We start from the raw sequence: 13,767 nt of genomic DNA, 5'->3' as shown, positions 1-13,767 counted from the left end.
ATAGTTTTAAGCTTTCGTTTCAGGTATGGCTCGTATTGTCCGTGTGACCTTGTGCAGGTCACTTCTTTCTAAGCACTCAGTCTCACAGGACTGCTGTGAGAATTCAACCACACGCAGTGTTTATAGGTCGCTGTTATGTCCACTGAGTATTGAATGACCCAAGTTATTACTATAAATAAGTTGAAAAATGGTTCACAGAGAAGGAATTTGAACTAGGTCATCAAAACTAGGAAATCCCTTAGTTTTAACATAGTCACTATGTCCTTGCCAGTGCTAGGTACTGTCAATTTGCCCGAAGTCTCAAAACCATTAGTAAAAGTAACAGCAGCCAATGGTTACGAACCGACTTCTATGTGCCAAGCTCCTTACACACTTTCTCCTGCTGATTCCTCTCAATGACTCTATCAGGAAGATGTCATTATTAGGGTTTCCATTTTACAAATGAACAAACCGAGGCTTAAAGGGGTTAGGTGAAACCTGCCCAAAGTTTCACCACCACCGGTGAGCTTGGGCGAGCTCTGCATCCTGCATTTGAAAGCAAGAAACTTCAGACACAAGCGCTTTGCTTTACCCAGGGCATCTCAACCTTCACAACACCCTGCAACGTAGGTGCTATTCCACCTGCACTTTACAGACTCCCCCCACCCCCCAAAAAAGTGCGTTTAAGGACACACAGCCAACATACTGTCAGTGCATACTGACAGCCAGCATTCGCCGGTCAGGACCCCGACCCGGAGCTAATCGGCTAGGTGTGTTATCTCATGGGGGCCTGTCAAACCCCAGTGACATGGATGTAATTATTATCTTCACGTCACAGGCGAGAATTCGTCTAAAGCCACGCTGCTTAGTTGTGAGCTGGAAACCGAACCCTCAACTGCCCGACCCCTCCTGCCCACCGGTCTGGACACCTCCAGCCACCCCTCCCCTTATTTCTCCTTTGATCTCTCCGGGTCCACGGCTCCCTCCCACCCTTCAATAGGCTCCGCCCCTTCCCGGTCCAGGCCCCGCCCACCGGGCGGTGCTGTTCTCCCAGAGCCTACGAGAAAGGGTTGGCATCGCAACAGGCCCCGCCCCCACGGGTTGATTTGTCCCCGTGCCAGGACCTTGAGAAGGTTGCACATCTATTAGCTGACGACATCTGAAAGGCAGCGAACGGAGGGGGACGTCCACTGGCGCTCGCGCCTTGCCTTCTGGGAGTTGTAGTCTCAGACGCCCCGTTCCTGGGGTGGCGCCGTTCGGACTCCGCGTCCCAGCATCCTCTGCGCGAACTCAGGAGCACTTCCGCCCTGTTGTGAAGTGGGTGTCTCGGTGGGTGAGTCCGGGTGGCGGGGCGGGGGCAGCCGGGACTCAGGCTCTGGGCTGGAGGTTTAGGAGTAGGCGGTGTCAGAGGGGGCCGGGGCAGGTGAGAGGGGAGGAAGCGGCTGAACTGTGCGGCTGGAGGGAGAGGGGCGGTCAGAGGATGAACGCCCGGCGCTGGGACGGGTCAAAGAGGGGTCGGGGAGGAGGAGGGAGAGAAAGGGCCCTGGGGGGGGGAGGAGGGTCCTCGGAAGGAGGCTCAGAGAGGTTTGGGAGGTGGGAGCGTTCTCGGAGAGTCTGGAGCCCACACAAGGAAGGGTCGCGAGCTCTGGGGCCCTGGCCAGAAGTCAAGTCCGAGGGCCTCAGCTGGAGCCCGACCTGAAGGAATAGCGTTTCCGTCTCTGCCTGCCGGCCTAGAACAAGGGGGCCCACCCCGGGCTCCGCCCTCAGGGATGTCGCCTCGGGAGCCCAGTGGGAGGGACCGGCTGCGCGTTCTGTCCCGAACTTCCTTGTGCCCGAGGGAAGTGAATGGCAGTCTCCCAACATGCCTGCCCACCTGCTGACCCACGGATTGCTCTCCCATTTTCCCGCATCTGAGGGTCACCACATCTTTCTGCTTCTTCGATGTGTCTCGAATCCACCCCTTTCTTGGCAGTGTTTTTTGCCGAAGGCACCTGCCTTTCCCCTTCTCTTCAGCGTGGACAAACGCACGGTAGCCAGTGTGGTCCGTTTAACCCACTTGAGCGGTCTCTTTCGCCCGCTTGAAGGCCTTCTTGGGCTCCAGCTGCCTGTTGAATTAAGTCCAACCACCCTAGCCTGCTATTCTAGACCCTTGCTAAACTTCCTTTGCAGCCTGCCTCGTGCATTCCACACTCCAGGGCTGTCGAGGCTTTCCCCATTTCCTGAGCAGGCCGTTTGGCTTTCTACCATTTTGTATGCTGTTCTCTGTGCTCAGAGGATGCACCTCCTGCCCTGTCCCATTCTCTGCCAAGAGAGCCACTCTTCCTTCAAGAAGCAACTCAGCTGTCACTTTGTTAGGTTCTCGGAAGCAGATTAAGTGACCGGCTAACCCCCATGACTTCCTATGACTTCTCCTTAGATGACAGTTATCTGTGATTTTTTTTTTTTTTTTGGCTCCTTCTCTGAAATCTGAGTACCTCCAGGAGAGGAACAGCATCTGCGTCACCTTCGATTCCCCACTGCTCAGCTCAGAGCATTGACACTGCTGTAAACCAGGTCATTCGGTGAATATACCGGGAATGTGTGAGCTGCAGTCTTAGCCTGGCGAGCTGTCCAGGGACAGGGGCTCCAGTCTTTGACGGGACTGCAGGAAGCTGAGGCTGGTTCATTGCCAGAGGAGGGTTCAGCCTGGGATGGCAAATACATGGAATAGTGCTGCCACTTCCCTTCACTGCGTCTCTGGCAGTCCTGGCTGATTGGTCAGAACGTGGATTCACCTGGGACTCAGGGTCCTTGGGACACACTCTAGGCAGCCACTTCCAGTTGATTGAAACTTGTGTTTTAAACAAAACCTATTTGCTTTCCCTGGTTTAAGTCCTGAAGTGTGAAGTCAGCCTGCTCCTAAACCAATATTTGGACCATCAGCCAAGTGGACCTAACAGCTGTTGGGAGCTTAGGAGCTTGCTTTCTTTCTTTTCTTTCTCTTTGGAGGTCAAGAACCAGTCTAGGTCTTTCCCGTGGGACTGGGGAAGATCTTCCTACTCTTCATTCATTGGGTGAGCTTTTCTTGTCTACATCCATCCTCTCTACCCCAACACCCAAGATGCCTGTTAGCTTCCTTGTGTGTGAAAAAGGATCCTGATGTTAACAGCAGTCAACACCTGGCCCTCACCTCTGTACCTTTTAGGTCTTCCTGGGTGGTAGAAGAGACTTCTGAGGTCACTTAGCTGAAAGGGTACAAAGTAATAGCCTCTGCTGAATGAAGCTCACCTCATGCTTTATTTAATCTTCATGTTTTTTGTTGCTTTTGAAACAACGGTTTGTTGCCAGTGTTTAAAAATCCAGACTTCTAGCAACTCTTGGAAAAATTGGAAGACCTGAGAACACACAAGCCTTTTGTTTCCCCCAGCCCTCCATAGATAGCCAGTGTTCCCATCCAATTAACATCGTTCATTGACTTCTTTTCCATAGCAAGGCTCCTGTAGACTTGTAGCCCCGAATTCTCATTTTCCTTTCCCTTTGCTCTGCCCCCATCATGCTGATTGGGGCCCCTGGGGTAACTGCTAAGTAGGGTCAGTGGTAGATTGTGGCCCAGATAAGGTAGCTGCAAGGGCTACCTGACCAGTCTAAAGTCACACAGCTAGGAAATGGCAGGAAGGGAACTAGAACCCCCGTCTGCGCACTCCTGCCTTAATGTTCTTGCTGCTGTCCCATCCCATCTTCCCAGGAGTTTGATGACTAGCAGTACATAGAAGGTATGTGATGTGGTTAAAGAAAATGATTGGAGAAAAGGGATCTGGGCTTAGATGCTCACTCTACCAGTTGTGTCACCTTAAGTGAATCATGAAGCTCAGTTTCTTCAAATGTAAGTGAGGATACAGTGGAGTCATACTTTACTACTCGCTAATTACATCCTAAAGTCAGCACAGAAGGTGAAAATCACATTCAGCCAAAAATCACAGTTGGCTTGGAAAATCCTTTGGCAAGGAGCCATTTCTGAAGTCAACACACAATCTTTCAGTAAGTTAACCAGCACAGCTGAGTTTTCTTGTTTGAACACTAGATCAGAGAGTTGGCTTGTGTTAGAGACCAGGCTGTATGAAAGATGCTCCGCTCAGACTCAGTGAAAAGAGAGGGAGCAGTGCAGCCATGGCTGTCACCACCACATGCTCGCTCTGCATCAGACACATAGTAAGTAGAACTGCTTGCACTACTTATATTATTCTCTTTCGCTTTCTGGTCTTTGTATGTAGTGTGGGTTACAGGTCTGTGAAGTGCAACTCGATACTAATGATACTACCTGCTTGTCTGGAGGACTCAGTGAGATTATGAATGAAGGGCACTTAGCACTATGCCTGCACTTTGTGGGCACTCAATAAGCAGATACTCTTGGAAGCCCAGACATTCCTAGTAGTGTCAGGGCTGAGGAATACCCTTGTCCATTTTCTCTTGGTCACCTCTCATAGAAGTCACCCTGGTGTTGGCTGATGGTGTTGATCTCCCTCTCTCCACAGTAGGTTACTGTCCACATTAGTCTTAAGGAAGGAGTGGAAAAGGTTGTGGTTGCATATAGTCCCTGGGGCTTTCTTATTTCTATTTGACATTAACCTTTGGGTTTTTAAGGTTTCCCAGAAGAAAATACCTATTATGTGAGACTCAAGGCTTTGGGCCAGGAAGAACTTTTAATTGCTGTTTTTCCCCCCAGAAACCTTTTATTTAAGGTGTACAAACTTCATGCATTTCATAAATACAACTTTAACAACACAATGATTCTTTCCACTGTACCTGCCCTCCCACCTGTTTTCCTACCTTTCTTCCTCCTCCCTCTCCTAATTCCATTCTTATTTTTTTACTAAAATCCACTTTCAATTAACTTTATACACAGATTAATTCCATACTAAGAGTTCAACAAATAGTATGAAAAAAAAAATACTGTTCCTCAACAGTTTTTTTTATTTCTCTTTTGATTTCTTCTGTGACCCACTGTTCATTCAGGAACATGTTGTTCAGTCTCCATGTGTTTGCATATGTTCTAGAGCTTCTTGAGTTGTTGATTTTCAACTTCATTCCATTGTGGTCAGAGAAGAAGCATGGTATGATTTTGATTTTCTTGAATTTGCTGAGACCTGTGATCTATCCTAGAGAAGGTTCCATTCACTGGTGAGAAGAATGTGTATTCTACAACTTCAGGATGAAAAGTTCTGTAGATATCCATTAGGTCCATTTGGTCTGTAGTGTCAGTTAACTGTTGTTTCCTTGCTGATTTTCTGTCTGTTTGATCTGTCCATTGCTGAAAGCAGGGTATGGAAGTCCATTACTCTTGTATGGGAGTCCATGTCTCCCTTTAGATCCATTAACATTTCTTTTAAATAGCCAGGTGTCCTGTAATTAGGTGGATATACATTTATTATAGTCACATCTTCCTGTTGAATTGATCCCTTAATCATTGCATAATGCCATTCTTTGTGTCTTTTAACAGTTTTTGTGTTAAAATCTATTTGTGTGATACTAGGATGGCTGCACCAGCTCTTTTTTGGTTTCTGTTAACATGGAATATCTTTTTCCATCCTTTCACTTTCAGTCTGTTTGTATCTTTGTTGGTGAGATGTGTTTTTTGTAGGCAACACAAAGATGGCTTTTGTTTTTGAATCCATTTAGCCAGTCTGTATCTTTTAACTGGAGAGCTGAGGCCATTTACATTCAAGGTGACTGTTGATAAGTAACAACTTGGTCCTGCCATTTTCCCATAAAGATTTCTGTTGCTTACTATGGATTTCCTTTATGCTGTTACTGAGATTTTCTGCCTTCACCTTCTTTCATAGTGATGACCATGTTTCTGTGATTCTGTGTGAAGCACATCCTTAAGCGTATTTTGTAAGGTTGGATGAGTGGTGACAAATTCTTTCAATTTCTGTTTGTTATGGAAGGTTGTTATTTCACCTTCATTCATAAATGAGAGCTTTGCAAGGTACGTATTCTGAGTTGACAATATTTTCTCTTAAGATTGGAATATATCTTGCCTGTAGAGTTTCTGATGAGAAGTCTGCTGTGAGTCTAATTGGAGATTGTCTGAAAGTAATCTGGTGTTTCTCTCATGTACATTTTAGAATTTTCTTAATGATTTACTGTGGAGAGTTTGACTACAATGTGTTGTGGTAAGGATCTTTCCTGGTCATGTCTATTAGGAATTTTATGTGCTTCCTATAGTTGGATGTCCCTTTCTTTCTCCAAATTAGGGAAGTTTTCTGTAATTATTTCACTAAAAAGGCCTTCTACTCCGTTTTCTCTTTCTACACCTTCAGGAAATTCTAAGACCTGTATGTTGGGTCATTTGATAGTGTCCCATAAATCTCCAACACTGTTTTTTAGCTTTTTAAATTTCTTCTTCTTGATTTTGGTCTGTCTGTAAAATTTCCCAAGATTTGTCTTGTAACTTGGATATTATTTTTTCTGCCTCACTGAGTGTGTTGTTAAGGCTTTCCACCACATTTTTTATTTGATCTATTGAATTCTTCATTTCCAATATTTCATTTTGATTTCTCTTTAAAATCTCAATTTCATGTGAGAAATTTTCATTCATGTCATGTATGGACTTCTTTAATTCATGGATTTGCTTTTGATTACTTTTAAGTAATCCTATGATCCATTTTTTGAATTTCGTTTCCAGCATTTCTTTGGTCTCTTCATTTTCACATTCTAGTATTGAAATGTTGCTGTGTTCCTTTGGAGGTGTCACTTTGTCTGCCTTATTCTTGTTTCTTAAATTGCTGCATTTACTTTTAGGCATTTGTGGAGATACTTGTTGTTTTTTAGTTTGTTTGTTTTTCCCTGTGATGGCTTTTATCTTTTGGCTATGCCTCTGTGGATTAGTGGAGTGTCTGTTTTTTCAGTGAATACCCTGAGGGGTGTACTGGGTGTGGCCAGGGAGCTCTGTTCAGTGCTACAGGGTGAAAGGAGTGTCCAAGGTGATACCCAAATTGGGTGTGGTAAATCTCTCTCTCTCTCTCTCTCTCTCTCTTTTAATCAGAGGAGAGATTTAATCTGCTCTGTTGGCATAGTCTTATGCTCACCCCCTCTCCTCCAAGGAGACCCTAGTGCCTGGTTGCTAGCCCCAGTGGGTGTAATATTCATTTGCACTGCCACAAGAACCATACAAAGGATCTGTGCAGTTGTCTGTGTGAGCATGGATCCTGCAGCAATGACCCTGACCAGGGAATCTGAGAGCCCCAAGTGTGTGGAGACATCCATAGTGACTGCCCAAAGACCCAGCCACACCCTGCGCCCTCACATGCAGCCACAGTGTTTTCACAGTCCCAGCACAAAGACCTCCACAGTCACGAGCCCTTAACCCCTGTCAATTCTCCCAGCCGGACTCAGGGGTCTTCTCTCAGCTGGATACTGGGTGTACAGACATGAGATGTTGCAGCTGTTACAGATGTCAAAAATGGCACCTACTCCCTCTCAGCTAGTTACTGGATGCAGGTGCTGGGTGGTCGGGGAGAGAAATGTGCCCCCCTTTTTAGCCTCTAGGTTGGCAGGTATACTGTTCCCCATAGGGCTCCAAGCCGGACTCTTACCAGTCTCTTCCCTCAGCTTTATCACCAGAGGCTTAGGCTGTTGCAGTCTGGTCTCGCTTCACTCTTCAAAGCTGGTTCTGAGGCTCTCAACTGCTGGGGTCCTGAGTTGTGTGCATCCACACCCTCCACGTAGATCCACAGTGTCCCTCTAATTTGTGTGGAGTTTCCTCTGCCATTTTCTCCCTAACTCTTCCCTGAGATTGCACTCTCTCCATTTTTTAAAAACTATCCTCCCCTAGACTAGAGCAGTAAGTCCCCTCCCTGTTCCGCCATCTTGGTCTCTTCCCTCCACCCATTTTCGGCTGTTATGTTGTAGTGGCTTCTTTGTGTTGGAGCACACACATCCTTGCTTGTGTCTTTTACTAGACTTCAACTTCCTTGAAGGTAGGGACTGTCTGTTGTGCTGCTGTTGAATCTCTAGCTCCCAGTACAGTGTACCTAGTGTGTATGACTGTATACAGTGTGAATGACTGGTGAATTAGCGCTTGCACATGAGAGTGACAGAAATGTGTTTGTATAGTCCATCTGTAAGGTTGTGGTTAGAGAGAAAAGTCTCCTGAATGGTTAATTATTTAGTTTAATATAAGTTTTGGACCTTTCATGCCCACTGGGCTCTTGATCTACCAGATTTACCATTTGAATAAAAGACAAAAAACCTTTTTGATGGTCCCACTATTTGTCAGGTACTGGATTGGACACTGAACACAGATTTAGGTAAGTTTCAGTATTGGCCCCAAGAACTGAGTTTAGTGGGGCTGTCAGATGTGGAAACAGGCAACTCTGTGAGTGTAGGCTACCACATCTTTTAGAGATACTTTGGGGTTTGCTTTGGGAACCTGGGACTAGGGAGGCAGTGCTTGGAAATCAGGGCTGGGAGCAGGACATGACATGAGGGCGTGTTGATGAAGTCTTATCAGAGGAGGCACCATTTGAGCTGGTAGCTGAAGAATGGGCAGGATGTTGCCAGGTAGCCATGCATTCTACTCCCCGCCTTTTCCTTAGTGTATGGAGGTTTTTAGGACAAGCCTTCATTTTTCATCGCCCTTGCCTTGTTTCCATACAGTCCAGTCAGATGACCTAAAATGCAAAATGCCACCCTCCCTTCATTCTCAGTTTAGCTGTGTCATAGCCACTTGGAAGCAGCTAATGGCCTCCTTTGAGCCAGAATTTTTTTTTTTTATATCATCTACACTTGTTTGAAATGTCACAAAGAGAGCATTTTTTCAGATAACCCAGCATGAGTGTCATCAAGGAAGCAGTCATCCCCTTGGGGACACATATACATATCCCTCTAATATTAACGTAGAAAATGTATCACAGAGTGATGGCAATGGAGAGGAGAAAGGAGTTCCTCTGGCATGAACAGGAAGGTCGTTTATTCTTGTTTTATCGAGTGTGCACAGAAGGGGATTAGTAGTAATCCTTGCTTCGTGACACACCAACGTCATTAGTTGATGGGTTGTTCCTTTGCTGTTTACTGAGGGCTCCCTGTTTGCCTGTGTGCACTGAGCCCTAGGCTAGATCCCTCTGGAAGCTTATGATCTAGTGGGTGAGATGATTACAATAAAGGGTTAGGACTGGGAAAACAGAAGATACTGTGGAAGCTTGCTGTTTAGGACTGGATCTTGTTTCAGGAAACAAAGGCCTTGTGGAAAAAATGTAATCTAAGCCAAGACCCAGTGATGCGAAGAAAGGGAGGAGGAGGCTGCAGCACAGGGAAGGGTTCAGAGGGCAACACAGTATAGGGACTGCTTGCAAGCTGTGCAGCTAGAACACCCTGATGCGTGGAAACTTGAGGAAGAGATGAGGTTGGAGACATGGGCACGGTTTGTGCTTTATGCTCAGGGAAATGGGAGAGTGCTGATGGGCGTTTAGTAGGGAAATGACGGAGTCAAATTTGATCTAGTCTAGGCAGCAGTGCAAAGGATGGACCGGGGTTGGGGGAGGGGAGTGGAGGCAGAGCTGTGAGTTGGGCAGCTGATCAAGTGAAAGACACAATGATGTCTGGACTGAGGAGGTGGCCCTGGGGATGTGGGGACCTAGGGAACATGGCTTGGTGATGAGTTGGATGTGAGGGATCTTGGAGGAAGATGACCAAGTGTCTGGTGTGTGTAGCTTGATGGCAGGTGATGCCTTCACTGATAAAGGGGAGGAGGGGGCACCAGACAGGTTTGCAGGAGAATGTGATAAATTCGATTTTGACACATGAGTTTGAGGTGCTAAGGGGAGCGTCCAGTGGAAACATCATGTAAGTGTTTGAATCTTGGGGTCTAGAGATTTGGAGACAGTCATGACTGGAGTTTTGGGAATAATCTGATTGGACGTTTGTCGCTCCCCTCTTCATGGAGGAACGACACTAAACCCTGCCTAGGCTTCCTATCCGAGTCACGGCACCATTATGTCGCTCCCCCTCTTCGTGGAGGAACGACACAGGACCCTGCGCTGTTCTTTTGTCTGCTCGGCCCTCCCCGGGTTTGCTGCTGGTTCTTCCCGGGTTGGCTACCGACCCTTCCACCTCCGTGGAAGGGCGGTTCCCCCTGCCACTTTCCCCACTTCCGCGGGGGAGCGGCACACCGCCGGCCGGCTCTCTCGGGGGCTGCTCAGATGTTCCTCAGGTGTTCCCCTTAGATGTTCCTGGTGCATGTTGTCTCTCTCCTCCTTTATAGTCCTCTTCCACCAATCCCAACTCTGCTACCCACACGCCGAGCACGCTGCTCTCCTCCAATCAGGAGCAGGATCAGCTCCTGCAGGTCATCACCCAAGTTGGCGAGAGGCAGCTGCGTAGAAGTTGTTTACTCCTCTCCCAGCGCCATATTGTGGGAGAGCAGATGCATAGAATAAGTCTTAATTCAAGTAACTTAGTCTAGTCTGAGTTGCTCCCCACAGACGTTGATGAGTAATGCCAAATGGGTACGATGGCTGATGGGGAGTGTAGAGGGGGAGAAGGATTTTGCAAGGAGGGCATCATTAGAAGAATGCCAGGTTTTAGAGTTCAAAAAGAAAGGCCTTAAGGAGGGGGTGACATTTGGAACCCAACTTGAGAGAAGGTTCGACCTTGGACATGTGTAGAAGGGAAGAAGGCTACACTGGGCAAGTTCTAGGAGGTTAGAGGCACCAGGTTAAGGTATTTGGGTATGTCCCAGAGGATTTAACCATGTGCTGTCTTCCTCTAAAATGTGCTGGCTGCTGGCGTCAGATTGTGGTGTCATTTCTGCATCTCTTAACACCTCTGTGCCTTGCAAAGGTGAAGGAAGGTGTAGGGGGATGAGGAAAGTGAGGCTCCTGGATCCTCTTGCTCACTCTGTCCTTTGTCTTTCTTCCTTCAGAGCCTTGGGGGAGCAGTCCTTGCCTCAGGAACCCCATGGAGGACGCCCTATAGATGCAGGAAGCCAAAGACAGCCCAGCTGAAGTGAGGCGTCCAGGCTAGACCATGGCTGTGGTCTTGGACTCTTGGGCCCAAGCCTCTCCCCCTCCAGAACCTGAAGACTTCCTGATTGTAAAACTGGAGGAGGACTCATGGGGATCAGAATCCAAACCCCTGGAGAACCACCATGACCCTGTCCCTGGGCCCGAGGCCTCCCGCCAGCGTTTCAGGCAGTTTCAGTACAGGGATGCGGCTGGACCGCACGAGGCCTTCAGCCAGCTCTGGGCTCTCTGCTGTCATTGGCTGAGGCCGGAGATCCGCCTCAAAGAACAGATCCTGGAGCTGCTGGTGCTGGAGCAGTTCCTGACTATCCTGCCCAAGGAGGTCCAGACCTGGGTGCAGGCGCGCCACCCTGAGAGTGGGGAGGAAGCAGTAGCCCTGGTGGAGGATTGGCACCGCGAGGCCCAGGCCGCGGGACAACAGGTGAGGCAAATGCTCTGTTCTCTAAGGAGTCTGTCGGCCAAGGTGGGGGGCTGGGACTGGGTTAATAATAGCCCAGACCACTGTAATGATAGCAGTAATTGATGGGCAACTGACATTTTCCGAGCCTTACTGTGTAGCAGGTACTGTTTCAAGTGCTTTATGTGTATTAGTGAGATAAGTACTGTTGTCAGTGAGGCAGAGAAAGGTGATCTGTCCAAGTCACACGGCTTCTAGGATGATGGAACCCGAATTTGAACTCAGTGTATCTCTAAAGCCTGTACTGCCTCCTACAACAGGACTCACACTGTGGCTCATCTGAAACGTCTTTTGTTTAGCAAAATTAGCAAAATGTTTTCACATATGTGATCTTGGATGCTTTTAGCAGTAATGTGGGTGGACAGAAATGGTATTGCCGTCCTCATTTTATAGATGAAACTAGGCCCTGCAAGCCAGGTGTTCAGAGGGGTCACTCAGTAAGTGAACCAGAGGCTGAACCTAGATCCTTAGCTTCTGAGGTCATTGTTCTTTCCACTACACAACAGATGCCTCTTCTGCAAAGTATGGGAATTAAAATACCTCTAAGTCATGAAGCTCAAATAAGATATTAACTGACATTCTGTAACATTCACTGTGTGCCACACACTGTTCTGAGCTTGTTATACGTATCCTTCATCCAGTCAGCCCAGCAACCCAGTAAGGCAGGTACTGTGATCATTGCCATTTTTCAAATGGGTAACTAGACAAAGTCTGTTGTTTGAATTTAGATAACTAAGTGGTAGAGCTGAAATAAGGGAAGCGGATGTATCATGTCGCAGATTTCACATTCACAGTTGTTTTAATTTGCAAGTGACTGAAGGTCTGTGATACAATTCATAATCATGCTGTTACACAGCTCTTGTCCTGCTTCGAGCTGGCATCCTGTGTGGAACAGGTCCTTCACCTGGCCATGAGCTGGGCTAGCCAGCCAGAGTCTTCACCTCAACATAACCCTGTCACTTTCCGCTTGTTATAGTCAGAAATTCTTAGGATATTATGCCTAACCACGTTTTGTTTTGGGAAATTAGAGGATTGGGAACCTACCTGATGCAAATGGCAGGGTTTTTCTGCAGCTTTAAAATGGAATGCTCTATACTGCTGTGAGGTTGGGGGAAGAAGGTTTAAGAGCTGTGGCTTTGCTTCTGATTACCAGCTGATTAAACGTATGGTAAGAGTAATATTTAAAGTTACAGAACTATGTATAAGAGAGTGTGCCTCATTTTAATTGCCACCACCCCCCATATAATTTCTTTGGGTATTTGGGCAGTGAATAAACAATGGAAGTCTTAGGGCTTCAGAGCTGGAAGAGGATGATCTTGAGACCCAGAGATGAGAACAGTCTTTATGATTCCTCATCTGTAAAGTGAGAGTGTTGGACTAGACCAGAGGCTGTCGAAGTATGTCCTTGTGAGCTGACTGAGGCTTGAACTGCTTCTAAAATAGAAAATAAAATAAAATAAAATAAAGGAATGGAATCTTCTCTATTATGTTTATTTTTCTGTCTTTATTTATTTGAAAGGCAGACACACACACACATACACACACACACATCTTCCATCTGCTGGAGTTGCTTCCCAAATGTCTACAACAGCCATGGCTGGGCCAGGCTGAAGTTGGGAACTGGGAACTTAATCCAGGTCTCCAAAATGGGTGGCAGGAATCCAACTACTTGAGCCGTCACCTGCTGCCTCTCAGAGTGCATGTTAGCAGAAAGCTGGAATCGAATGCAGAGCTGGCATTCAAATGCTCCTGGGACTTTTGAGTTTTGGCTTTAACTTTTCTGGCTACTTCAGAGTGCTCACAAATTTCAAAACCATTAGGTAAGTAGCAAAGGCACTACTTTTCAGGTAAATGTGGTATAGTTTATGCTCTTGCATTGCAAGGTGTGTGACTTAGTTACCTCCTGTGCAAGAGAAATTTATTTGTAGTGAGATGAATTATATCAACTATATTCCTCAAAGTGAACTGCCACCTGAAAAAAGTCTATGTCTGTAGACTAAATCGCTCATAAGATATTTTCCTAAAGGGCATTTTCAGTTATGTTATTTTGTTATTTTTAGTTTCTTTCCATCTATTATCGCCAATTTTTCAGGACCCGCTTGCTGCCAGAAACACAGGTGTTTTTAAAAAACGGACTTTACTTTTTAGAAAGTTTTATATCCAAGGCAAAATTGAGCAAAAAAGTAGAGTTCTGGCCCCTGCCTCCCTCCCAACATAGGTTCCCTTTGATGAGCCTATATTGATACATCATTATCAAAGTCCACAGTAGAATCAGGACTCTTGGAGTTATACATTCTATGAGTTTTGACAGATGTGTAGTAATGCCCACCA

At 46.7% G+C, this 13,767-nt stretch overlaps 1 protein-coding gene across 9 annotated transcripts in view; it reads left to right on the top strand.

Annotated features, from left to right (window-relative positions):
* Nucleotides 1-1,171: 1,171 nt before the first annotated feature.
* The window catches only part of ZSCAN20 (zinc finger and SCAN domain containing 20), a 37,884-nt gene continuing 25,288 nt past the window's right edge, over nt 1,172-13,767 (top strand). For 3 of the 9 annotated variants that reach the window (XM_089299129.1, XM_008273722.5, XM_008273719.5), the window contains exons 1-2: nt 1,172-1,312; nt 10,880-11,400. In XM_089299129.1, the coding sequence (XP_089155255.1) occupies nt 10,984-11,400 (417 nt within the window). In that variant the 5' untranslated portion in view covers nt 1,172-1,312; nt 10,880-10,983. Of the gene's footprint in view, nt 1,403-10,879; nt 11,401-13,767 lie in introns of all 9 variants that reach the window. The other 6 variants (XM_089299130.1, XM_089299128.1, XM_008273720.5 and 3 more) reach the window with 4 other exon arrangements.

Source organism: Oryctolagus cuniculus, chromosome 7 (assembly GCF_051225735.1).
Source record: "Oryctolagus cuniculus isolate XC-2025 breed Fujian yellow rabbit chromosome 7, ASM5122573v1, whole genome shotgun sequence".
Taxonomy (NCBI): domain Eukaryota; kingdom Metazoa; phylum Chordata; class Mammalia; order Lagomorpha; family Leporidae; genus Oryctolagus; species Oryctolagus cuniculus.
The sequence above is the reverse complement of the archived record's forward strand: the minus strand, read 5'-3'. Positions and strand labels throughout refer to the sequence as shown.